Source organism: Salvelinus namaycush, chromosome 1, assembly GCF_016432855.1.
Source record: "Salvelinus namaycush isolate Seneca chromosome 1, SaNama_1.0, whole genome shotgun sequence".
Taxonomy (NCBI): domain Eukaryota; kingdom Metazoa; phylum Chordata; class Actinopteri; order Salmoniformes; family Salmonidae; genus Salvelinus; species Salvelinus namaycush.
In genome coordinates, this window is record NC_052307.1 from 61177588 (window position 1) to 61202204 (window position 24617).

At 43.7% G+C, this 24617-nt stretch overlaps 2 protein-coding genes across 4 annotated transcripts; one reads left to right on the plus strand and one right to left on the minus strand.

Annotated features, from left to right (window-relative positions):
* Positions 1–1732: 1732 nt before the first annotated feature.
* Positions 1733–3347, plus strand: LOC120046620 (trans-1,2-dihydrobenzene-1,2-diol dehydrogenase-like). Its single transcript, XM_038992006.1, has 3 exons — positions 1733–1875; positions 2034–2184; positions 3203–3347. Exons 1-3 carry the CDS (start codon positions 1765–1767, stop codon positions 3310–3312), a joined length of 372 nt encoding a protein of 123 aa, XP_038847934.1. The 5' UTR covers positions 1733–1764; the 3' UTR covers positions 3313–3347.
* A 237-nt stretch (positions 3348–3584) lies between these two features.
* LOC120046606 (pyruvate kinase PKM) lies at positions 3585–24324 on the minus strand. 3 transcript variants are annotated; one of them, XM_038991989.1, is made up of 11 exons: positions 24199–24324; positions 18614–18792; positions 17920–18011; positions 11515–11646; positions 10797–10983; positions 10338–10608; positions 10047–10197; positions 9746–9898; positions 7952–8118; positions 6305–6486; positions 3585–4737 (listed from the first exon to the last, which is right to left on the minus strand). In XM_038991989.1, exons 2-11 carry the CDS (start codon positions 18768–18770, stop codon positions 4631–4633), a joined length of 1599 nt encoding a protein of 532 aa, XP_038847917.1. In that variant the 5' UTR covers positions 18771–18792; positions 24199–24324; the 3' UTR covers positions 3585–4630. The 3 variants fall into 3 exon arrangements, 2 of the variants coding, with proteins under 2 accessions (XP_038847917.1, XP_038847908.1); XM_038991980.1 differs by lacking the exon at positions 7952–8118 and adding an exon at positions 8459–8625 and having other exon boundaries at positions 24199–24323; XR_005476828.1 differs by lacking the exon at positions 3585–4737 and adding an exon at positions 8459–8625 and having other exon boundaries at positions 6377–6486.
* Positions 24325–24617: the final 293 nt, after the last annotated feature.

The following is a 24617-nucleotide window of genomic DNA, read 5'->3' on the forward strand; positions in this document are numbered from 1 at the left end:
CTTTACCTATTGGGGATATATTACTAGTGCTTTACCTATTGGGGATATATTACTAGTGCTTTACCTATTGGGGATATATTACTAGTCCTTTACCTATTGGGGATATAGTACTAGTGCTTTACCTATTGGGGATAGCCTACTAGTGCTTTACCTATTGGGGATATATTACTAGTCCTTTACCTATTGGGGATATATTACTAGTGCTTTACCTATTGGGGATATATTACTAGTGCTTTACCTATTGGGGATAGCCTACTAGTCCTTTACCTATTGGGGATATATTACTAGTGCTTTACCTATTGGGGATATCCTACTAGTGCTTTACCTATTGGGGATATATTACTAGTCCTTTACCTATTGGGGATATATTACTAGTCCTTTACCTATTGGGGATATATTACTAGTGCTTTACCTATTCGGGATATATTACTAGTGCTTTACCTATTGGGGATATCCTACTAGTGCTTTACCTATTGGGGATATATTACTAGTCCTTTACCTATTGGGGATATATTACTAGTCCTTTACCTATTGGGGATATATTACTAGTCCTTTACCTATTGGGGATATATTACTAGTGCTTTACCTATTGGGGATATATTACTAGTGCTTTACCTATTGGGGATATATTACTAGTCCTTTACCTATGGGGGATAGCCTACTAGTCCTTTACCTATTGGGGATATATTACTAGTCCTTTACCTATTGGGGATATATTACTAGTGCTTTACCTATTGGGGATATATTACTAGTCCTTTACCTATTGGGGATATATTACTAGTGCTTTACCTATTGGGGATATATTACTAGTGCTTTACCTATTGGGGATATATTACTAGTCCTTTACCTATTGGGGATATATTACTAGTGCTTTACCTATTGGGGATATATTACTAGTGCTTTACCTATTGGGGATATATTACTAGTGCTTTACCTATTGGGGATATATTACTAGTGCTTTACCTATTGGGGATATATTACTAGTGCTTTACCTATTGGGGATAGCCTAGTACCGCAGCTAGCAATTGTAGAGAACACTAAGGTCATATCTTTATATTCCTCCACTTTTTTTATTTTAATCCTTGTGTCAACTCCCTGCTTCTGATATATATTCCTGTGGTATCAGTATTAGTCTCTTCCCTGTTGTTTTTAAACATAAAAAAATGTACCTTTTATTTAACTAGTCAAGTCAGTTAAAATGAAATTCTTATTTACAATGACGGCCTACACTCTGTTGTCTGTTCTGTTGCCCTCTTTGGGTTCACTCAGAGGTCATTCCATTGCCACTGAGGTTTAAATTACAACGGTCTTCTTTCCAACCGTTTAGCTTGAGGTTTACAATGGTTAGCTTGTAAAAGTTGTGCAACAGCTGTTTTAGTATTACCTACTGAATCTGTAAATTCTGTCATTTTTAACCATGCCAGTCTTTCTAGTTTTTCTTAGATTAGGCTTCACTCTCACCTCTTATCACTTTTACTGTAGGAAAATATTTCGTAGTGCTGTTCAGGTAGTCCAAACGTGGAATGTTAATTATTCCCTGCAACGACAGTGCTACTAAGCAAGTGCATGTTCCATACAATGCAGTGCTGTAGACCAGTGTTCACTCTAGTTTGAATGGACAATATGGTCTGTGGAAATGACATGATGGAAGGACAACTGAAATGTTAGAGGGAGGGAAAGTGTATCAATATGTGTTGAACATGTTAACAGGTGTATTTCTTTATCAGCCATGTCATTGTGTTTGTGCTAGGTGTGGATGAAGGCATGGTGGTCACCCTGAAGTTCTCCAGGAACAGATTGGCAGTGTTCACCTGCTCTATTGCTGTGGAGCTTCCCAACGACACTGTTATCGTTGGCACTAAGGGAACCATCAGGGTAGGTTCTACGAGGGGCACACTCCTCCAAAAACACATTTGATACGTTGAATCAATGTCGCATCATAGCTAATTCAAACCGCCTACTAATCATAAAAAGTCTAATTATACAGTATGTATTCTAATGGTGGTGTACACTGTATGTGTTAATTCACCTAGGTTCCTGAGCACATGTGGTGTCCTACCTCCCTGCTGGTGAATGGGAAGGAGATTCAATACCCTCTGCCTGAGCCCTACCTGCCCCTCAACTTCATCAACAGCACTGGGATGCGCTATGAGGCAGAGGAGGTGCGCCAGTGCCTGCTCAAAGGTACACTGATGAGACCATAGATATAACATTGTTTTTTCTTTAGCAACTATTCCCCATGTATGTGTGCGACATGGATTGCCTTTCAACTAGCTCCCCGCCTCCCCTAAATGTTGAAGCAGTTACAGACCCAAGTCTTGTTTACTCAGTATGAATTCACAACAAGATGGCAGCAAACCATCTGAAATGCCCTTGACATGTAACTGACATTCAGCTAGCTCAAGACTTCTGTAATGTTTCCTGAGACTACTCCACAGACAAAACAAACCACTGGCAAATTCAACAATGGGCCTTTTCATGAAATAATAATACAAATATATGTGTGGAGAAACAATATTTGTGAGATGATTTACATACTGCCCCAACAGATCCAGAGATGGCGCAATCTCTATTGCACTCCACACTACCCTTTCCCACCTGGACAAAATAAACACTTATGAGAATGCTGTTCAATGACTACAGTTCAGAGTTCAACACCATAGTGCCATCCAAGTTCATCACTAAGCTAAGGAGCTTGGGACTATACACCTCCCTCTGCAACTGGATCCAGGACTTCCTGACCCCAGGTGGTAAGGGTAGGCATCCTGTATTCCCTGTTCACCCACGACAGCGTGGCCGCGCACAACTCCATTAAATTTGCCGTCGACGCGACGTTGGTAGACCTGATCACCGATGACGATGAGCAGTGTGGTGCCAGGACAACAAACTTTCCCTCAACGTGGGCAAGTCAAAGGAGTGTATCTTGGACTAAGGGGGGGGGGGGGGGGGGTCGAACACATCCCCATCAATGGAGCGGTATGAGAGCTTCAAGTTCCCCATTGTCCAAATCGCTAAGGACCTATTATGGTCCAAACACACCACGGCAGTGCATGTGACCAATAACATTTTATTTGATGTGTTCCTCAGAAAACAGTTGTACCTTCAGTGCAGATGTCTTCTGATGTAAGCTCTGCCTAATGGTTCCTGGCAACGTAATTCTGTCAGACAATGCAATCTCCGGTGATTCTCTTGTGTCCTGTAGGCCTAAAGGAGAGCCCCAGGATGTCCCAGGCAGACTCTCTACTCCTGGCTGACGTGATGGATGAGGCACGCAGGCAGGTGGGGGTGGTTTACAGCCAGGACTGCCAGTGACCAGACCTTTGTTTAATAAAATGATCCACTTAAAATTGTCTTTGTCATCAGAACACTTAATTGACTTTCCCTAATATCATGGAGTCCTTGAAGTAATAAGACCACATTAAGAAAATGAACTGAGGCACATTTGGGGTGTAAATGTAATGTTAACAGTTCGTCAGTGGTGAGTAGCTCCGAGCCAGTCCGAGATGGCACGTACACAAGCCAGTCTGTCTGACCTTATGAACCCAGTTAAGACTACTGTTATACAAACATGACAGGAACAAGACAGGTGCTCATCTCTTTTAATGATTAAAATCATCGTAAAGGACAACTCCTTACACCAGTTAACATTGTATTACCCTTAACATGTTACACCCTACCCTCACAATCAAAGAAGCAGATGGACATTTAGACACACACTAGGTCACCGACAGACAGGAGCAAGAGGAAAGAAGAGGGTGAGGGGGGGTCCAACTCATTCCTTTATCCCCCCCACAGTGCCCTCAAAGTACTGAATTCATACATCATTCATTTGAGAGAACCATGTAGCAGCTTACATACATACAGTGGTTCTTAAGTGCCAACTTAGTTATGACCAAAATGTAAGGGCTTTCTAAGAATACTTCAACACAAAAAAAGTAACTTGTCAAACTATTATAGGATTTCTCTATGGTTATACATAGTATTGGATGCCCAGAATCTAAAGTCAAGTAAAATACAGAATAACATTGTCTACAGTAGATTGGGAGTGCAGAGAAAGTATACAGAACACAATGTAAATACAGACAGCACAACAAGGGGCTATGTTTGGGGGAAGAGTTTAACTGTGACAGGGCCTTAAAGCGTTGTTCACGTCAGGTTGCCACCATTTTGTTCACATTATAGGAATTGGAGTGTGTGTTTTTTTGTTACAAGTTACAGTATAGCAGGCTCTCTTAAGGTGTGCCCCACCTGCCTCTCAAAACAGAGGTGCCCGGGACACACAGACCGGCAGGTTGTAGCTCTTTCAGTCTGGTTTGAATGTAAGAGTCATACATGGTTTTGTTTGTGTGAATAAATACAGCTGTTTCTGGTGTGCGCGTACAGATATCCTGGAGACGAACAGACCACACCTACGTGAGGGGAACCCTGGAGTGGATTGTAGTGGGGAGATTACCTATTGGTCGAGTCACCACCACTGGCCTGTTCTTGGAGAGGAAGAAAAGGCCAGGTGTTTGTTGTGGGCTGTATAAGTCTGTCTGAGCCCTGGTGTTGGGACAGGGAGCGGTGAGCAGAGGGACAAGGAGGGCAAGACAGTGGAGGGGTGAGAAGGGGAAAGGAGGGTAGTCATAATTCAAGGAACCACGACCACACGCATGGTGTTGGTATAGCCAGAGCCTGGGCGCCAACCGGTCAGGACGATCACCACATCTCCCTCCTTGAAGAACCCTCGCTCCTTGCCTGGAAAACAAAGAGCACAGTTGTCAACACAATACTCCTACTAGTGTTGTCACCATACCAGGATTTTGACTTCGATACCAGGTTTAGTATTGCGATACAATGGCAAAAAAAAGAATACATCTATAAAGATGATCCAAAGTCAAAGACTAGCACTTGATCCAGACAGAAACTAGTCTACTACACTGATCTGGCAAATCTCTGGGCATCTCGAGTTCAAGATTACATTTGGAATGTTTAAACATTTGTCAATTTATTTGAGACAGTCATGTATGAATCAATTATACAATCAATTTGACTTTGGTGAAAACAATCCAACTACTTAAAACATGACATTAGTCATTTATTTGAATAGTAGGTCTTGATAAACTGTAAATCAAGATGTAGCCTCGGCCTGCTCACTGGATGCTTTGAGTTGAGCTTCTTCTGTCCGATTTCACTTTGTCACCTGGGGCTACAATCCGCTTCCCTGTGGGACTTATTTTACTGAACAACATTTGCATAGAAGTAGTAATCTTTTAAAAAGGTGCAAGCTGTTTCTAAGACAGTCATTTATAAGGCACCTGCAGTCAGTTCGGCGAGGGAGAGACGATTAACCCAGTGAATGTTTTTGGTGACAATCAGATTCAATTTTTTTTTTAATGCATATGATCACAAACAAAAGTTCTAGGGTAGTGAATTGATTTTAACTTAAGCTGTAAACTAGCATGGAAAGTTAGTATCGGAGTGCATTCCCTTTCAAGATAATTCGACACATGGGCTCCGATACATTGTAGATTGAAACTATTCTGTGCGATTCGGTTTGATTAGAGGAACGAATCGATGCGGTGTGATACGACACTAGCATTTGTTGCGTAAACACATTCATTTTCCATTCTAAATTAAAATCTGCTGCTAATGGAGCTCATGAGCTGAACCTGTCAGAGTTGACTCAAATGCATGCAGTGAAAAACAAAATCTGAAACCAAGAAATTAAACAAAAAACTGAATTTGGGAGAAGTTTTATAGGGTCCCCCCCCCCCCTTGAGTGGTTTATTAACCATTATAAACTAGGTGGTTCGAGCCCTGAATGCTGATTGGCTGACAGCCGTATAACCACGTGTATGACCGAACAAAGGGTGCTCTAATTACATTGGAAACCAGTTTATAATAGCAATAAAGCACCTCAGGGGTTTGTGATAAATGGTCAATATACCACGGCTAAGGGCTGTGTCCACTCCGCGGTGCGTCGTGCGTAAGAACAGCCCTGTGGTATATTGGCCATTACCTCATCTCCTCGGGCCTTATTGCTTAACTATTTTACCAGGTATATTGACAGAAGTGTAATATTTTCTCTTGTACACTAATGACATGGAAGAGTTGCAGGGGAGAGAAGAAGTGTGCCTATTTGAAACCTAGGATTTACATTTTTTTTTTTTTAAAGTAGCTCATGATACAAAGAGGTTGTAGACCCCTGGTTTAGACCGTTTGGAGTGAGCTTTTATTCTGGTGAACACTAAAATACCATAAATATCCAGGAGATCATCTTACAGCTCATGAAAAGATCTTTGTAATGGCTGTGGACTCTCACCCATTTCCATGGCGAAGTTGACCCTGAGGTCGACGTCCTCGGCCCAGACGTCGTGGGCAGGCTTGTTGTAGAGGACGGGGAAGATCCCGCGATACAGGTGGGCCTGGCGGGCGGTCTGGCCATTACGGGTCACAGCAATGATGGGGGCGCGGGGCCTGTACCTGGAGATCAGGTGGGCTGACCTGCACACAGACAACACAGCTCAGACTGTCAGCCAAGGACACACCCAAGGCCTGCTGCCATTCCCATTTCAGATACTGGCAATATGGCTTGAACAAAGCCTACACAAATCTATAAAAAAGGGGGTAGATTTCTGAAACTTCTAATTAAAATGTATTTCTGAAATATTAGGAAACTAATGATTTGATTAGTAGAGGACCTACTATAGTAAAATAAATGTTTGCGTAAACCTATAGTGTGCATTGATGTAATTCAAATGATCTCCCATTGACATGCCAAGTCTAAGGATGTGTCTCATTGTGAACATTAAACAAGCCAGTCAACATTTCATCCTGTTGGTTCTGTTGGGGTTACAAAGACAGTCACTCTAGATTGGTCAAAGTCAGCACAATGAGAGTTAAAAATATTAGGAAAATGTCAAGGTTGAGCAGTCAAAAGGGTCGGTTGATGTGAGGGTGAACACAATTGAATGACTCCTGCAGTGTTTTGGCAATACAGCCGCAGAAATCTATACCCTGAAACTGTATGGCTCTACCAATGTAGGTGTTCCCAATCATGTTGAGGACTCTTAAAACAAATACAAATTTTCTTATTGTATTTATTATCTAATTCAGTCTCTACAGAGTGGCCTCTGTCTGTGCAACCCATAATACTCCCCACCCACCCTTCTACAGCTCACATTACTGTCTCCACCCACACAGAGGGGTGACATCTATCTGGGACCATGCAACCGTTCCCCACCAATCTAAAGTAGGGGAATAGGATGTTAAGGGTCAGAGTTGCATGTTCTGTGAGTCCCTTACCTCCTGCTGCCTGTCCCTCTCCTCCCTCTTACCTGCTGCTGCCTGTCCCTCTCCTCCCTGCCTTCCTCTTACCTGCTGCTGCCTGTCCCTCTCCTCCCTGCCTTCCTCTTACCTGCTGCTGCCTGTCCCTCTCCTCCCTGCCTTCCTCTTACCTGCTGCTGCCTGTCCCTCTCCTCCCTGCCTTCCTCTTACCTGCTGCTGCCTGTCCCTCTCCTCCCTGCCTTCCTCTTACCTGCTGCTGCCTGTCCCTCTCCTCCCTGCCTTCCTCTTACCTGCTGCTGCCTGTCCCTCTCCTCCCTGCCTTCCTCTTACCTGCTGCTGCCTGTCCCTCTCCTCCCTGCCTTCCTCTTACCTGCTGCTGCCTGTCCCTCTCCTCCCTGCCTTCCTCTTACCTGCTGCTGCCTGTCCCTCTCCTCCCTGCCTTCCTCTTACCTGCTGCTGCCTGTCCCTCTCCTCCCTGCCTTCCTCTTACCTGCTGCTGCCTGTCCCTCTCCTCCCTGCCTTCCTCTTACCTGCTGCTGCCTGTCCCTCTCCTCCCTGCCTTCCTCTTACCTGCTGCTGCCTGTCCCTCTCCTCCCTGCCTTCCTCTTACCTGCTGCTGCCTGTCCCTCTCCTCCCTGCCTTCCTCTTACCTGCTGCTGCCTGTCCCTCTCCTCCCTCTTACCTGCCGGTCTTTGTGAGTACGACGAGGGCGCTAGCACAGCACTTGAATGAGGATTCCACTGCGCCACAGGCCACGGCCTCAGAGGGGTCCCGGGTCAGGTGGGTGGTGCGTCGCAGCTCCTCAAACAGCTGTCTGTGAAAGGTGGCTGCCTCAGCCTCCCGAGCAATCTGAGTGTGAGGGTGTGCCCGAGGCATGGGGGTTACACTCAGTCACACCACCACGAGGCATGCCTCGCACCTGAGAGGCATGGCAAACGCTTATCTAGTCCTGGTCCATTTCATTTACGGAGTTAGGTGGATGTAACGGCTGTCAATCAGAGGCACTACCAGATATATAGCCTATTCTTATAATGGATTCAACTTTTAGTGGTCTCCAGTTTGTTGTGACCGTAAAGACCTGTAAACGTGTGCCATGCCCTTTCATTCAGTACCTGTCTCTCCCTACTCTGGCTTCTCACAAACCTCCTGAGTCGCCCTCCAAACAGCCGTGCTACAGCCACCTGCCTACCTTCCAGAGTTAGTGAGCACAATGAACGCAGAGGACAAGATCTTAAAGGACGCCTCCACGGCGCCGATGGCGATAGCCTCGGCCGGGTCGGTGGAGTGTGGTGCGGCACGCCGCAGGTCCTCGAACACCTGCCGATGAAACATGGCTGCCTCTGCCTCGCGAGCGATCTGGCACAGGCGAGGGCAAGATGTAGCAGACAGACAGGAAGAACACCAGACAGATATAAGGAAAGAGTGATAGGAGGAGACGAGATAGAGGGAGGGTAGGAAGTTAAGGTGAAAGGAATAGGATGAGGAGATGGAGAGGTATGCAGAGGGAAAGGGCAGAAATGTAGGTTTAGTCAGAGTGCAGTTTAGTGAGACAAGAACAAAACATTCATGTTAAAACACATCCAATGGGCCACCGCAGCCAGTCCATTTAGCTAACACATCACAGCATTATAAAAACACTAAACTACTTTTATGATCCTATGGTAATTCTATAGTTAGTATCGGAATATAATTCTACATACCACCCAAACTGACTTTGCTCATTCAAACTAGTTAGCTGTGAAGAGGTTTTATGAGATGGGCAGGTGACTATAGCCAACTGGTGTTATAACATGCACGTCTTGCACAGTCACACATGAAGAGACAGTCAAACAGGAAATGAGAGGAATAAGAAACATTTTTCAAAGTCCAATAAAAAAAACTAAACAGAGACCATAAAATAGAAGCTGTTAAGACGCAGAGTTAGTCTGAGCGTAACATCAGCCCTTGTGTAGGACAGTGCCTTCAGTTAACTCACAATGCATTCTTAAGAGGTGAAAACATGTTAAAGCGTGAAGGACTTGGTGCTGCAGTGAACTCATAGGCAGCTGCTCAAGGACTGCTGAGTCACTCCTGCCTGCATCCAGAGAGGAGTGCAGCAGCGGAACTAGAGTCAGCTGTTAAAGGCCTGAGTAGAAGAAAATGAGGGCAGCGTCAGTCACATTCTCCACCCATGTCCTACACTCTGCACTATTAAAACCTAGTGAGCAACCATTCTATGGATCATTATGAGGCAATATAATACCAGCTGAATCCAGACTGCTTTTGCTGACCCTGACAAACATCACATGACATAAAGTGAACAAATAAAAAAGTGGAAATGAGTGTTTTAACTTCCATCAGCAACATGACTTCCAGTAGCTCTGACCCTGCTGTTGATAAGTCTACACAGTGTAGGTCAGGACTAGTGCTAGTCGAGGGCTGATGAGCCAGACTTAAGGACAGTACTGGAGGCTAATTGTAGGGGCCACTGTCTCACCATGTGCTGTGTGCGGACAGCCTCCAGGGGGTAGTCTCCCTTGGCGGTCTCTCCACTCAGCATGATGCAGTCAGCTCCATCCAGCACGGCGTTGGCCACGTCACTGCCCTCGGCACGGGTGGGCCTGGGCTTCTTGATCATGCTCTCTAACATCTGTGGGAAGAACAGGGGTTCACAATGTCAGGCTACCAACAGTGTAATAACACACACAACAAACTGTAGCATCCCTGTGGAAATAGAAATGTCTCTCGTTCATATTTATATATATAAAAAAAAAAGCTGTCGTCACAAGTAAACTGACCTGTGTGGCGCAGGTGATTGGCTTGCCGGCTCTGTTGCAGCGGCCAATCATCATCTTCTGGGCCAGGAACACCTTCTCTGTGGGGATCTCAATTCCCAGGTCTCCACGGGCAACCATGATGCCATCACTGGCTTCCATGATTTCATCAAACCTGCACAGGGGACGGGAATGTTTGTGAATTTAGTGCTGGAACGTAAAGATTTTGGGCACTGGCCAGTCGAGCACAATTTCTACTAGCCAAGGGTCCAAAATCAGCTTGCATTTCTGTGCATTTAATGCCATCACACAGACCTGCGCACTCCCTCGTGGTTCTCCAGCTTGCTGATGATCTTGATATTCTTGCCCTTCTCTCCCAGCACCTTCCTGACAGCGTGCACGTCGGCTGCTTTACGGATGAAAGAGGCAAACACCATGTCCACTCCTTGCTCCACGCCGAAGGTCAGGTCAGAGATGTCCTTCTCAGAGACAGCAGGCAGGTCCACAGCAGCACCAGGCAGGTTCACACCCTTCTTACTGCCCAGGGTCCCTCCATTCTCAATCTCACACATCAGGTAGTCACCACCTGGGGACACACATTGGAGAGGAGACACTTAACCGTTATCTCCAGGCAATAAAGAATAGTAAAGGACTTTGTCCATCCTCTAACCACCCAAAGGTTCAGTAAGTGAGGAGATTCTAGGGCTGATAGATCCTCAAAGGAATATTCTCTAGTCTATTCAGCTCTTAAGTGGGAGCCAGACATGGACTCACCAATTTCCTTGACCTGGAGGGACACGAGTCCATCGTCGATGTAGATCTTGCTGCCCTGCTCCACCACCCTGGTGATGTTCTTGTAGTCCAGCCACAGATTGTCTTCATCACAGTTCTCCTGGTAGGCATCATCCAGGGTCAACTTGATCATGTTGCCCTTCTTCAGCTCCACCTCAGATGTACCACTCTGACACACACAAAGGACCATGGATGAGTCTCAATTGGTCACCATGACTATGGGGGTTCAACCACTCAATGAAGTAAGTGGCTCATTGAAGAGTTTGAAATCTCTCAAGCTTGTAGTAGTCCAATATATCTTTACCACAAGCCGTTCAATATTTCATACAGATGTAGGTTCTTAATTTGATCACCCAGTTGCAGGAGAACTTTCCTGCAATGCAGGAAATGTAAAACTTGTTGTATATATATTTGAGGTTAAGGCGTATGAAATTTGTAATTCCACTTTAATTTCAGGCTTGATTTTGCCTTAAGAAAAAAGGATCAACCCCTACAAAAATGCCAATTAACTATAATCCACATTTCCCGTTGCTGCAGGATTATTTTCCTGCTGTAGCAAACTGGCTCAAATTAAGATCCCACATCTGTACTCAATATTTAGTTAAACAAAATGAGTGTAGTAAACATTTGATAGGGCCTCCAATCAGTTGATGTGTGCTGGGAACATGGTAGTTAAGTGTTGTTGGTTGGTTCTACTCACTCCCTTGATAAGTCCAGTCCTGATCTCAGGTCCCTTGGTGTCCAGAGCAATGGCCACGGGGCGGTAGTGGATGCTGCCAGGCTCAAAGCTCTCACAGGCCTCACGCACATTCTTAATAGTCTCACAGTGGTACTGTGGAACAGAGAATAAGAACAAAAATAAACGTTATATAAGAAGGAAATCATTTTTGAACAGGCCTGCACATTTAACACTAAAGCAACAACGCGTCAGCCAGATAGACATTTTATTTCAGTGACAATGTGAGAGATGGCCCAGGCATAGGAAAACTCATGTCGGAGGGTAGAAACCTAGTGTAGGTGTAATGAGTCACGCAACTGAACATAATCAGCTGACAACATATCAGGGCAGGGCAATAAGAAGATAATGTATAATCTTATAACCAGTGGTATAAAGTACTTAAGTAAAAATACTACTTAAGTAATTTTTGGCAACTTTTACTTTACTACATTCCAAAAAGAAGATGTACTTTTTACTCCATACATTTTCCCTGACACCCAAAATAACATTACATTTTGACAGTAAAATTGTCCTATTCACACACACTTATAAAGAGAACATCCCTGGTCATTCCTCCCACATCTGATCTGGCAGACTCGCTAAACAAATGCTTCATTTGTAAATTATTTCTGAGTGTTGGAGTGCGCCCCTGGCTATCCGTCAAAAATAAAAAAGTGCTGCCTGGTTTGCTTAATATAAGGAATTAGAAATAGATAATTACTTTTGATAAGTACATTTCAGCAATTCCATTTACTTTTGATTCTTATTTTTAAAACCAAATCCTTTTACTCAAGTAGTATTTTACTGGGTGACTTGAGTCATTTTTTAATCAAGGTCTCTTTACTTTTAGTCAAGTATGACAATTTAGTACTTTTTCCCCCACCACTGCTTATAACTACTACCAACAGGGTCATAAACATGACGCAATCCAGGATGTGGTCTAGAGTCTTGACAACTGTTACCAGTAGCGCAAACATCCCATCTAGCTACCCTCTGTATAGGTACCACTGAGAAATTTCAAATGGTTTTCAATTAAGGCTAAGATGTTCTGAAGCGCAATAGAAAACATTCTCCCCGGATTTCTAGGAAGAGGTCACTTAAAACTGGTCATATTTTCAGCTACAACATACAGTACAGAGTAATTATTTTATGTAAACAGTGCGAGTCAAGAAGCCAAATGCATTTGGCAGAGGTTGACTTTAACTGTTAACCGATTGCCCTGGGCAGGTAAACTGAACAGTAGAGCAGGGGGAAAATCTACCATGTGGCTACCCGATTGGACAGGTAAAATTGATTCTACTGTTACATTTGTTAATGTGCCTTAGCGACTCGCAACAAAAAATTAAACCAAGGCCAGGCCATTAGTTATTTCCCCTACAATGCCGACCGCTAGCTCTAGACACGCGCTCCCATTAGGCCTGCAGAAATACTGACTATAAAACATATGGGATACACAAACTACATTCCTTGCTAAATCATGAACGCTTTATCACAAATAAATGGTCTGGTGGATTGAAGTAGGCCTGTCCCCCAACCACGAGCTGCATTTTTTTAAATAACTGGTGTGTCTATTTTCCAGTGCTATTTTGCAAACTGCTAGTGTGCCATTAAGCAATTGGTTACAACCCCCCTAAACCTAGGCAGGTTTCAGACTGAAATATGAAAGGAATTGGTCAGAGTATTGTTTTGAGAATCATTAGTCTATTTTGTTATATAAAAGCCTGCCCACCAAGTTTAAGCTCAAATCAAACAAGGAAAACCAATTACCACCACATCTGAAGAATTTAAGCTCTTTATAATGCTGTTAACTGCATGTCTCAACTCCCAATACTAAGGGAAAAACACCCTGTTAAACTAGAGTAAACAGTGAGAGAGATGCACCTATTTCAGTAGCGCGAGTCGCAGATCAAGTGGCACTTGCAGTCCTTCATTTAGGAAATCACCAAGGAAAATGTTTCAGTTTAGACAGAATATTAATTTGATTTAGCTGCCCAGTGCGCTAGCTAGGAAGTGGGATTACAGCTTCATGAATTTGCCAGATGAGCAAGTGGCCATGAAAGCTTAATGTCAACCCCTGATTTATGGCTAGTCCCCATTTCAGATTAGACTACACACTCAGTGCAATACCCTTTATCAGTTGTAAACTTGTGTGGTTAACACAAAACTTACTTTATTCAGACAGCATGACCTGGATATTTACAAATAGTTAAATACACTACTACAACCTGCCTGTCCACATGTACATTACAACTATACTAATGGTCTTGAATGGCAGTGCTAGCGTTGCCCTTGGAGACAGCTGCCCCAGATGGCTCATGCTGCTTCTCCCCATCTGGGTAAAAAGTAACCTGAGCTTTACCTAAGCACTTAATTGGCAGGTAATCACATAGGGCTTACTTTTCATTCCCTCCTTCCCAGTTATTCTGCTGTTACTGTATCACCACAAACAGCCAAGAACTACATTCTCAGCATATGCCTTAGAGCAGCTAGTCAGACAAAGCAAGGTCATCTGAGAACTGGGTATAGTTTCAGCAAGTGGATGTCATTTCATGAAGATATAAATAAAGATGTGGAAGTGCACTTCCTAACATTTTGATAAGCCTCCATGATACAGTAGAGGGCCAGGAGACAGACAGGATGACAAGGTGAGTGGCTCAGGCCCCCTGCCTGAGAGTAGCAGGTTAAGACACAGGAAGAGGAAGCATCTTTTGCCTGCTGAGTGACCTCTACTGAACAGGGAATTGAAGCAGGTGACTGTGACGGAGTGGGAGGGACTCCACCTGTTGCTCCAGGCCTGCACCCTGGGCGGGGTGATAAAACTACAAGATGAAGGCACAGATTAAGTATTTTTAGTGGCACAAGCAACCTCAGGTAAGGTTTCCACTGCTGTCTGCCTGCTCCATTTCACAGTTTAGGGCCTACCTTTGATCCTGAGCAGACAACTCCACACTGACTCTACCCTTGAACTGCACAGCCTGGTTGGCACAGAGTACATCTCATATTCAAATGACATCTTCTGAAGGTAGCTGATGCTTTGCAAAGAAGCATGCCTGACAGACAATGACGACATTGGAGCAGGGAGGCGGTCAAAATGGCGGCTTGAACAGACGCTTTAGCGAGTTGCGCACCAAACTTCAGAAAGATTGTGGAGAAAAAATAAAAAGTTTCCAGACATTCCTATTATTGTTTTTATTTGCTCAAGATATAAGAGCTTTCCAGTGACTGGAATGATAAGTGGATCATTTATTATGGCATGTCCATGCGAAACCGTGACAAAAAGAGGAAGGAAGAAGCTAGCCGTTCTATTGCTAAACAACGAGAGGAACTTTCTTATAGACGACTGCCATAACTACGCTTGCCCTATGGATGACCTCACGCATTCAAAGGCTGTTGAAGATGACGAGTTCCCCTCTTTACCGGTTACGCCGTGCAAACCTCCACCCTCCTAATAATTCGTTTTTTTTTTTAAATAACAAGGGACAGACATCTTGGCTTGTCTCCTTACTCATCAACTCCAGGTCTGATGCCATTGAGAAAATGGTAGGGTCAAACACCATGGTAATCAAAGGCTGGAAAAAGAGTTTGCATGTGGTGAAATCAAGGATGTGAAAATGAGTAGCTAAAGTTGAAAAGCGTGTGGAAAAAGGTGGAACAGAATAACAATATCTACCATAGACATCTCACTAATCTGGAGCAATACACAAGATGGATCCTGAGACTCTATGGCATGCCCAAGGTGGAGAATGAGGATGTGCGACGCGATCCACATCTGCCAGGAAGTTACGCCTGTAGAGAAGAACAAAATCGGTGATCCCGTCGATGTTGTGCATCGCCAAGAAGAAAAAGCAAAACGATTCAAGACTAAGGGGTATCAATTCTCTTCACTGCCAGATTCTACAGTGATGCGGTCTGGAAAGCGGTTAGAAAGAATGTGTTCCTTCAGAGCCACAGTCTGCGTGTTGACAAGCATCTCAACCCGGAGGACATAGGAACAAGTTGTGGCCAACGATCAAGAATGCATGAAATGCTGCCTACTACGGAGGACGAGGCTTCAGCAACAGTTTGGAAATCCATATTCCTCCCTAGAACCTCACCAGCAGGAACAAATTGATGGTGTCACCCATGGTATTCTCATTGTCCTTGCACCGAATACCTAACAAGCCTCGGGTGACAATTTCTCAGCACGACTCAGGTACCTCAATCATTTATTAGTTTTTTTTCTTGTATGACCAGATGGCAGCCTATTATGTTTACAAACTCACGAAGACTGAAAGTTGTATAAAAATAAGAAACCTGCATACAGTAACTGAGAGGCATACAGATCTGTTATGACTTACATTACTGTTATTGTTCTATGTAGTTATTAATACTTATTTCTAAGTGAGAACGGTCTTAAGAATGTACACACTACCAGTCAAAAGTTGACACCTCATTCAAGGGTTCTTTATTTGTACTAATTTTCTACATTATAGAATAATAGTGAAGACATCAAAACTATGAAATAACACATAAGGAATCATGTAGTAACCAAAAGATAAGTGTTGAACAAATCAAAATATAGATTTTATATTTGAGATTCTTCAAAGTAGCCACCCTTTGCCTTGATGACAGCTTTGCTCACTCTTATTAGAGCGGCATATGTTAGTCTAGAGATACCTTTACAGTAAAATAAGCAGACACCAGATGCTTTTCTCATTTCTGTGGAGAACCCGTACCCATTACATTAGGAAAATAATGAACACTTACGAGTATGGTGAGCTGAATTTACTGGACTTTACTAATTTAAATAATACTTAGGAATTGATTTATCCAATTGATCTTAAGAAGAACTTTATTCCTCATCATGTCTTCTCTACTTTCGGTGGCCTTCACTTCATGTTGGTTTGCAATTATAATATTGACAAAGTTCCAGTGAAACTCTGCTTTTCATCGGCAGGTTCTCGTCAATTTCTCCACACATTATATATGGAATAAATTAGGACATAGTATAAAATTACTTATACGGTTTTTAGAATATTAGTTTCTGAAATAACATCCTATTGGTGAGCCAACTTGTAAATGCAGAGGGTAATTCTTATCACTTTACAAGAGCCCTGTAACACCTCATGATTTTGCAATTCTTTTAGATGCCATTCCCTCAGGTGTTGCTTTATTATTCAGGAACGTGTCAAGACCTGACACTCAGAACATACTTACTATTAACCCTTTTGACTCATCAGTAGCAAAGATTTTTCTTCTCTTTTGGTCCATTCAACAACAGACCTATATGAGCCTTGTTTCAGCAGGATGTTGTATCTATACCTTATGTCATGCCTTATTGGAATGGATTTATTGATAATGGTCTTGGATGTTGCCACACACATACCTACTTATTAACTAAATTAAGGAAGTTCCTTTCTAAATCCTTCATAATTATTAATCCTGCCAACCACCATACAAAGAAGTTTAAGAAAAACACTAATTCACCATTGTACCTTTTGTAATGACCACCCAGAAACGGTGTTGCATTTTTTTTTTTGGCATTGTATTGCTGGAATCAGTAGATTTATAATTGGAACACATTTATGAGGATTTTACACTATTATGGAGAGATGGACAGCTTGGATTCTTTAAGAGAAATAACACCGATGGACAGCTTGGATTCAACTTAGAAATAAGTTGAAACAATTAAGTAATTCATTTCATATTCAAAATGTAAATTTACAAACACATTTTCTTAAAATATAGTTACATGTAATTTTGTAAGACAATTAAATACACTACCAACAAAAAATCTGTTAGAATAAGTTTTTATGTCCCTTAAGGTCCTTGTGTAACATGATATTGTACCCCCTAGCCCAATTGTCCTTTGTATGTGTATATGACACACACACACACACACTTGTGTTCCATGTACTTTTGTATTGATGTTTTGTTGAAAAAAAATGTCCTTGACCTAAAGATCATCAAAACAGCCTGTGTAGGTTTGTGCTATTCAGTAGAACTGGGAATTGCCAGGGACATCGCGACACGATATGTATCGCGATTCGATACTGCGATTTTATTACAATTCAATGTTTCAAACATATTGCTCACCATATGTCTGCTGCAGAGGGACAAGAGGGAGCAACGAGAAACATGTTTTGATCAGTCATGGAAATAATTGCTGAAAAGAAATTTGCTCCCAATTTAAAAGCTATGAATGGAAAATAGACGTGTTGGTGCAGGTTCAGCCAACTAGCGCAAAAATAGAGATTGCCAAAACGATACATCGTGAAAATATCCTAATATGTAACTATCGACCCCCCCCACAGATATACGGTTTAGGTCTGGATCCAGTCTGTGTAGAAGTGTGTGATCATCCTCCACTGCAAAAGTCTAGGTGTCTAGACATGCTAGGGAACCCACCTCGTGAGATCCATGGGAGAAGTTCATGCGAGCGATGTTCATCCCAGACTTGATCATCTCCTTCAGCATGTCCACAGAGCGGGAGGCTGGCCCTGTTACGACGGAGGTGGGTTTAAACATCAGCACACACACACGTGTGATGGCATACAGTGGGTATTTCACAGCATCATCCTATAGTAGAGGGCCTTTAAAATACTGATGTAAAAATATTATAGGCCTACAGACATTTGAATGCTAGCATCCATTGTGTGTGTGTGTGTGTGTTAGGCGAGATACCTTGAGTCACTCACTGTTGTGCAGCACGTGCCAGGTGATCTAGTTACAGTATGGAATTCACAACTAAATGTTTGCCATCTAGATATCTTATAACTATTAAGTTAATTGTCTAAAAATGTCCTAAATGCACTCAAGTTGTGCATTTGGTTTACTAATTTTGTAGCTAGTTAGCCATCTAGCTGAAGCTGAAAATAGTTTAGGTCAGAGACATTTTGACAATACGTTCGTTAGCATTTTCTATGGGATTTTACATGTACCCGTTAGCATTGCTAACCTTCGGATTAGAGGCTCAGTGAAGTTTGAAAATAGCAGCCCTTGTGTTCAGTGCCGGTATTACCGAATATCCCAGGATGGCACAAGGTCGGTATGACAATCTAGATACCGCCCAAGCCTAGTGTGTGAGTGCGTGGCCACTAACCAATAGTGCAGATGATGCCAGTGTTGCGGGCGGTGGTGGGCTCAGAGTCTATGTCCAGCAGGCACATGTGCTCCAGGAAGGTGTCGGCCATGGCAGCGCCGAGCTGCTGCGTCTGGACGAAGGCAGAGCCCATGTCTTGAGACTTTGAACCAGGCATGATGGCAAAATTTGAAGAAGTCCTGGAGGAGGAGAGAGAGATGAGGTGATATGAAGGGCGTACTAAGACAGTAAGGTGCTAATGGTTCACTCAATTCAGTGTCTCCAATCTCAGGCATTATCAGGTCATGGACTGGACTGCCACATTAAACACACATGACCACACTGGTTCATGAAACCAACTTTAGAGCCACCAGTCTAGGAATTAGCACACAACAGCTTATTGAGGCACAGTGTGTGGCTTTGAATCAATTGACATCTGTGCAAATAACCGTTTGTTTGTGGAATGAGGAACCTATTCAAAAGAATACTACATCTGAAAAAACAGGAAGTGTGATTGAAGCCCTTGCCTGCCGGTTCTCATGCTGCACCATAGACAAAGACATGGGCCTAGATACGATTGATCTATAACATAGCCTGGGCTACAGAAACATGTCGAGGTTATTCCTAGCCAGTAATATTCTTTCATTGAGGAGCACATTGAGCTGTTTGCACATTGTGTTCTCCCCCTCCCCTCATCTGAGGTCACCCATGGCAACCGCAGCCCTGACTGGCAGTGCTTTCATTATTTCCTCCTAGCCCAGGACAGATCACTTTCAACATGGCTCAATACAGAGCTGTTGAAAACAAGGGGACATTTCGAGAAGGACTGCATCAAACCCAATAGGTTACTTCGTAGCACCATAAAGTTATCTTGCTCAAGACTCTTCCCTTTCTAGTGTCATTCTTGACAGTATTACACAACAGGCTCTTTGTACAGGTACTGTATGTCAGGCCAAATTCTCAGTGGCTTTAGGGCAGGCAAAAAAAAAGTAAATGTGGTAGCTCTGTGTAAGGTGGAGCATCTCTTTAAGAGTGTGGCGTCCGAGTCAACTCTGCTTCAGGGGCTGTTGCCCTGGTTACATAACCAAGGAATGTGGCAATAGATGTCATACCTTCCATCTGTGGTATGTAGGCTGAGGGGGATCACTGGAGGGCTGCCCTAGACAAGTCAGGGTTACCAAACTGGACTAGCGTAAACACTAACCAGTGGAGAGTTTAATTTAACCCAGTCTAAATTATACAGTGACACTCACATGAACAGAGAACAAACTCACTGATTGCTTCTTCAAGGTGGAGCTTCTAGGAAATACTAAGCTTTCTAATAGGCTACATCTGTTATTCTACCTTGTTGCAGTGAACAGTTTCACTATTCTGGCAGAACTCTAAGACACTACTTAAAACAGATGAGAATCTGCAGAATGCATAGGGACAGAGAGAGCATGTCATCTTCCTCAGTAGCCCCGCTTACTGCAAAGCCCACAGCACAATCGTATCACATAACTCCCCTCAAAATTACTAGGCTAGTTTGAATTAGCCGAGGCTAAATTTGTTTGGCTAATGTTAGCCAATGTTGCCAAAACAAGTGATCAGTCATGGAGATAAAAGCTCTGAAGGAAAAATACTGGAGTTTTGGTGCAGGTACAGTCTGCAAAAATAATGTGATAGTCAAAAATATCCCGATATGTAACTGTAATCGACCCCGTCCCCCCGCTATTATTTAGGGCAGGCAACCCTCTAGAACCAGGCCTACACTCAGCTCATCTCTTTCAGTGTGTAAATGAATCGGGGCAGGGCCCTGCCAAACAGCAGCAGTAAAACCCAATAGGCAGCAGCTCAGTGACATCAGAGCCTCAAAGGCAGCAGCCCAGTGTTGTACGTGAGCATGGTCACATCCTGCTCTCTCCAGACTCCCAACTGCGTACACAGCATGAGACAGCAGGGGCAAGGTGTAGCCCCCAGACAGAGTAGAGCACAGTGTAGACTGCAGAGGGAGGAACAAAAATCATACAATGGCTTGTCTCAAATGAGGCCTAGATTCTTATCCCTGGAACACACTGTTTACAGCAAACTGCAGAACGCACAACAGGGTCATTTTATTTGAGGGGGTGAGACATGGGATGGGCTCTTACGTCCACTGTCAACACAAAGGCTGGTAAGGTAACCAACAACAACTGACAATCTCAAGAGGTTGACCATGACGTCTCAAGATCAACATTTGCTAATGAAATATGCACATATAAATCAGTGCCATAGGCTACATAAAATGCACATAGTGTAAATTGTATAATGCAATTGCTGTTCATATGGTCACTATGGCTTTACTCCTTCCTTCAAATGAACAGGGACATGTTCCGAATTATCCTACAGCCTGAGGGAGTCCTGACATGACCCAGCCTGCTATGCTTCCGCAGGAAACCCTTCCTACCCTGTGACTAACATAACACAGCTAGGCTGATGATGGCTCACCAAACGATGCTCTACAGTCCAAGGTCATGCCAGGCCAGTCTGATCCACCCTTTCACTGAGAGACACCATACATAATACATAACCATACAGCCTGTGACAAAGATGTAAAGAATGTTAGGGCTGACCTGGGGCCAGTGACACACACCAGTAATAAACCTAAGGGACCCAGATGCATGTCTAACTTTAGAGCTGCCCTGTTGCTATCAACCTCCCCAATCCCACTGGAACAGAATATGCTTCCCCGCTCTCCATGTACTTCCTCTCTGCCTACGTACTGCCCCCTCCCCCTTCCCTCACTTTCACACATCCATGCCATGCACACACTGTGCGATGTCTCCACTGTGCATTGGCAGCATAGCCAGAGTTTGCCTTACAGGAGTGACATCACATGACATCCTAGGCGCAGCCATGACGACCCTGACGTAGCCAATAATCCTACACTGGTGACCTCAGAGAAGCCCAGCTCTCTTCCCCTGTGCTACATTGATTCAGTCTCATCATCCAGCTATGTGGCTTTACGTACCAGTAGACCTTTCTGTTCCTCCTGGGGACGTACAAAAACGTAGCTGCTACAGCCCTCCAGAGGATCCCCAGTCTGTGTGACCCCCGGTCCCCACAGAGCGCAGCAGCAGATTTAACCGGACAAGCAGGAACTCCCGGTAGAGTGACTCGCCTGCCTACGCATGGCTCAGGAATAAATCCTCTTCTCTTCAGTGAGGATAACGTGCTGCAGTACACACAGTCCAGGCTGCTGCATCCATGGAGCAGGCTGCGTGCCCTGATACTGCGGCTATACATGAGACCTTCAAACCTGCCGTTTACAGCAGCCATGTTATGCTGGCAGCACTAGGTCATATTACCCCTAGGGCTCTAAAAATGGTGGCTGTGTATTCTAATAATAACACATGGTAAGCCTGTGTAGAAGACAAAACACTAGCCTGGGATTAGTGCATTGCATGCTGCCATTGGGTGGCAGTAGTCATACATCACTGGGTGGGTGACACATTTGCATTCTGTGCTGCATTGCATTATACAGCAGATAGTATCCATGTTCTGCTGCGCTGCAGCCTAGCGTTACTCAGCACCTGTAGCCACTATGCTAGTCTCACATTGCCAGACATAGCCAAGAGCAGGAGGCAAGGCTACCGCGATGCATGGCAGACTGCATGAAAGTGACACCAGCTGCAGCAGGACTACTGCAGCAAAACAAATGCAGTCAGTGTAGGCCTACACCCCTCAACACTGCAGCAGGTTAAGGACAGTTCACAGAGGAGCCACGGCTAGATTTCTTCTTAGTCAACTCAATTGCAGTTGAGTAGGAGACCAGGAGTATGCTGTGCAGAATAGTGAGTCATAGGTGGGGTTTTCAACCTGGGCATTCTGAGTTTTTATTTCACCTCATTGAGAACAAAACTTCAGAGGAAGAGGTGCCTAGTCATTCTAACTGTGCACCGTTAGGGGCTATTGCATGATATTTGAAACTCTGGAAAGTTACAGCAGAAAATGACTAAAAGGTGACACCATAGTTGGAGTATTTTATACATTTACTGTGGGGCCTGCAGCGTACGTGCTCCCAGCCCAGTACTCCGGGTATGCAGATTGCCAGATAGGGCACTGACGTATACATTATAATCTAGGCCTAACACCCCTACGAGAAGCACTATGTTGGAACATACCATAGTATAGCCACTCCTGTCCCCACTGACAACACATGATTCCTAACCTACTGAGAAGTGCTCCTATGCCCTAGCATCCCAAAATAGAAGTCAGCTCCCTCAAGTGACCTGGCTGATGCTGTGTAAATTATAGGGCCAGGGTGGCTTGTATTTCCTCCTACACTAACACAGGGCTCAGAGCCAGAAGAATCTGTTACATAACAATGGCTGAGCATCTCAGGAAGTCCTAACTAGACGTAGGAGGAGCACTAAACCTTAGTTTGAAGCCTAAATTAGTTCTGAGACTGACTAACCACACACATTTCTGATATGAAATTTTCAAATTGTTCAAGTTAGTCTAGACAGGCTTCATCATCAAAAAAAAATAAACTGAAGGCCTACATGACCATTTGATTTGGGAGGTAGGAGAGATGGAAGAACTGACCATGGAGGTCAGGGTTTGATGCAGGCTAGCTGATAGAGCTACAGTATTGATGTATGACTAGTCAATAAACAGGCACTGCAGAAGAGGGATTCTAGAAGGTTGCACCAACTCCCCCCAGTGTCAACAAAGCCAGTCCATTCAGACATAGTTAGGGCCATATAAAATTGTGTTTTTTGCTGTCTGCTTTCACGGATTTTATAGGGCCCTAGAGTTTGACAGGTCAGTGAGGCCACACTACTATAGTAAAGGTGCTTGTTGTAGACTTATTTCCAACAAAAGGACACTAGACCACTGAATGTCAGTGTGAATAACAGTTTTGTTCAGGGGGCCAGGGAGGACCGCACATATCTGATCATTATTATTAAAAACAACCGATTCATTAAATTGGTAACATGAGAATGGTCAGTCATCCGTTTGCAGTACAACGCATCCACTGATGCGCCACAGGGCACGTCTCCATTCTGCGTCACATTTTCACGAATTTAAGATATCGCGAAGATTAACTGGCCAATGGAATTCCAAGTTCATCGGGCAACCACACCCACCACGCGAGACAAGACAAACGCGCTCGTATTTTACTTTTCTCCCCGCTTTAAAATACATGTTTTAGACTGATACCATGTTAGTTCATGACAAATAACTCCTCATAAAAATAGTAGTTAACTAGTAAGTTCACCCGTATGAATGGTTAACTGGAGAAAACTGCATCACGCTGAGTTAGTCACTGACAAACGACACCATTCTTTGTATGACTACAACAAACGACACCATTCTTTGTATGACTACAACACCACATGGTTTGTAAGATTAAACGGTGTAAGATGGTTCAAAGTGACCACTACTGTTATCTCTAACTAGGTAGCTAGACAGTCATCTTTTGGGATCCATCCCTTGCCTGGACTATGCCACTAAAGAAACCAGCTGGCAACACAAAATATGATAACGTCAATTGAATTAAATTGTAATTTGGTGACAGCAGTACAGCAAAACAAACGTACATCATGTCATTAGCTAGCTACAACTCTTGTGATGATACTCACCTTCTGTCGATGAACAACTGCTAGACTGACGTATTACTCTTACACCCAGAAGCTCAAGGTGATCTCCTAAACTGAAGCGGAACTATTTTTGTTCGATGCATCACGTATCCATCCGCGATAAATAAGTCGCTATTACAAGTATATAATGAATTCAATCGAAAGATATGGTTTCAATAATTCATACATATTTAGAATGTATTTATGTATGATTTCTGATGTATTCTTTGGAGAAAAAAACACCCGGTTAACTAGGGCTTGGAACTATAAACCATGGGGAAGTTTACATAAAGGAACATAATGAAAGTGCGGTGATGCGATACCGCTGATGTCCAATCAGGAACGAGAAGTATCTCTGAAGCATGGGGCCGACATGTGACTCAGGGATGCGGTATAATTTCTTGAACATCTCATCGGAATGG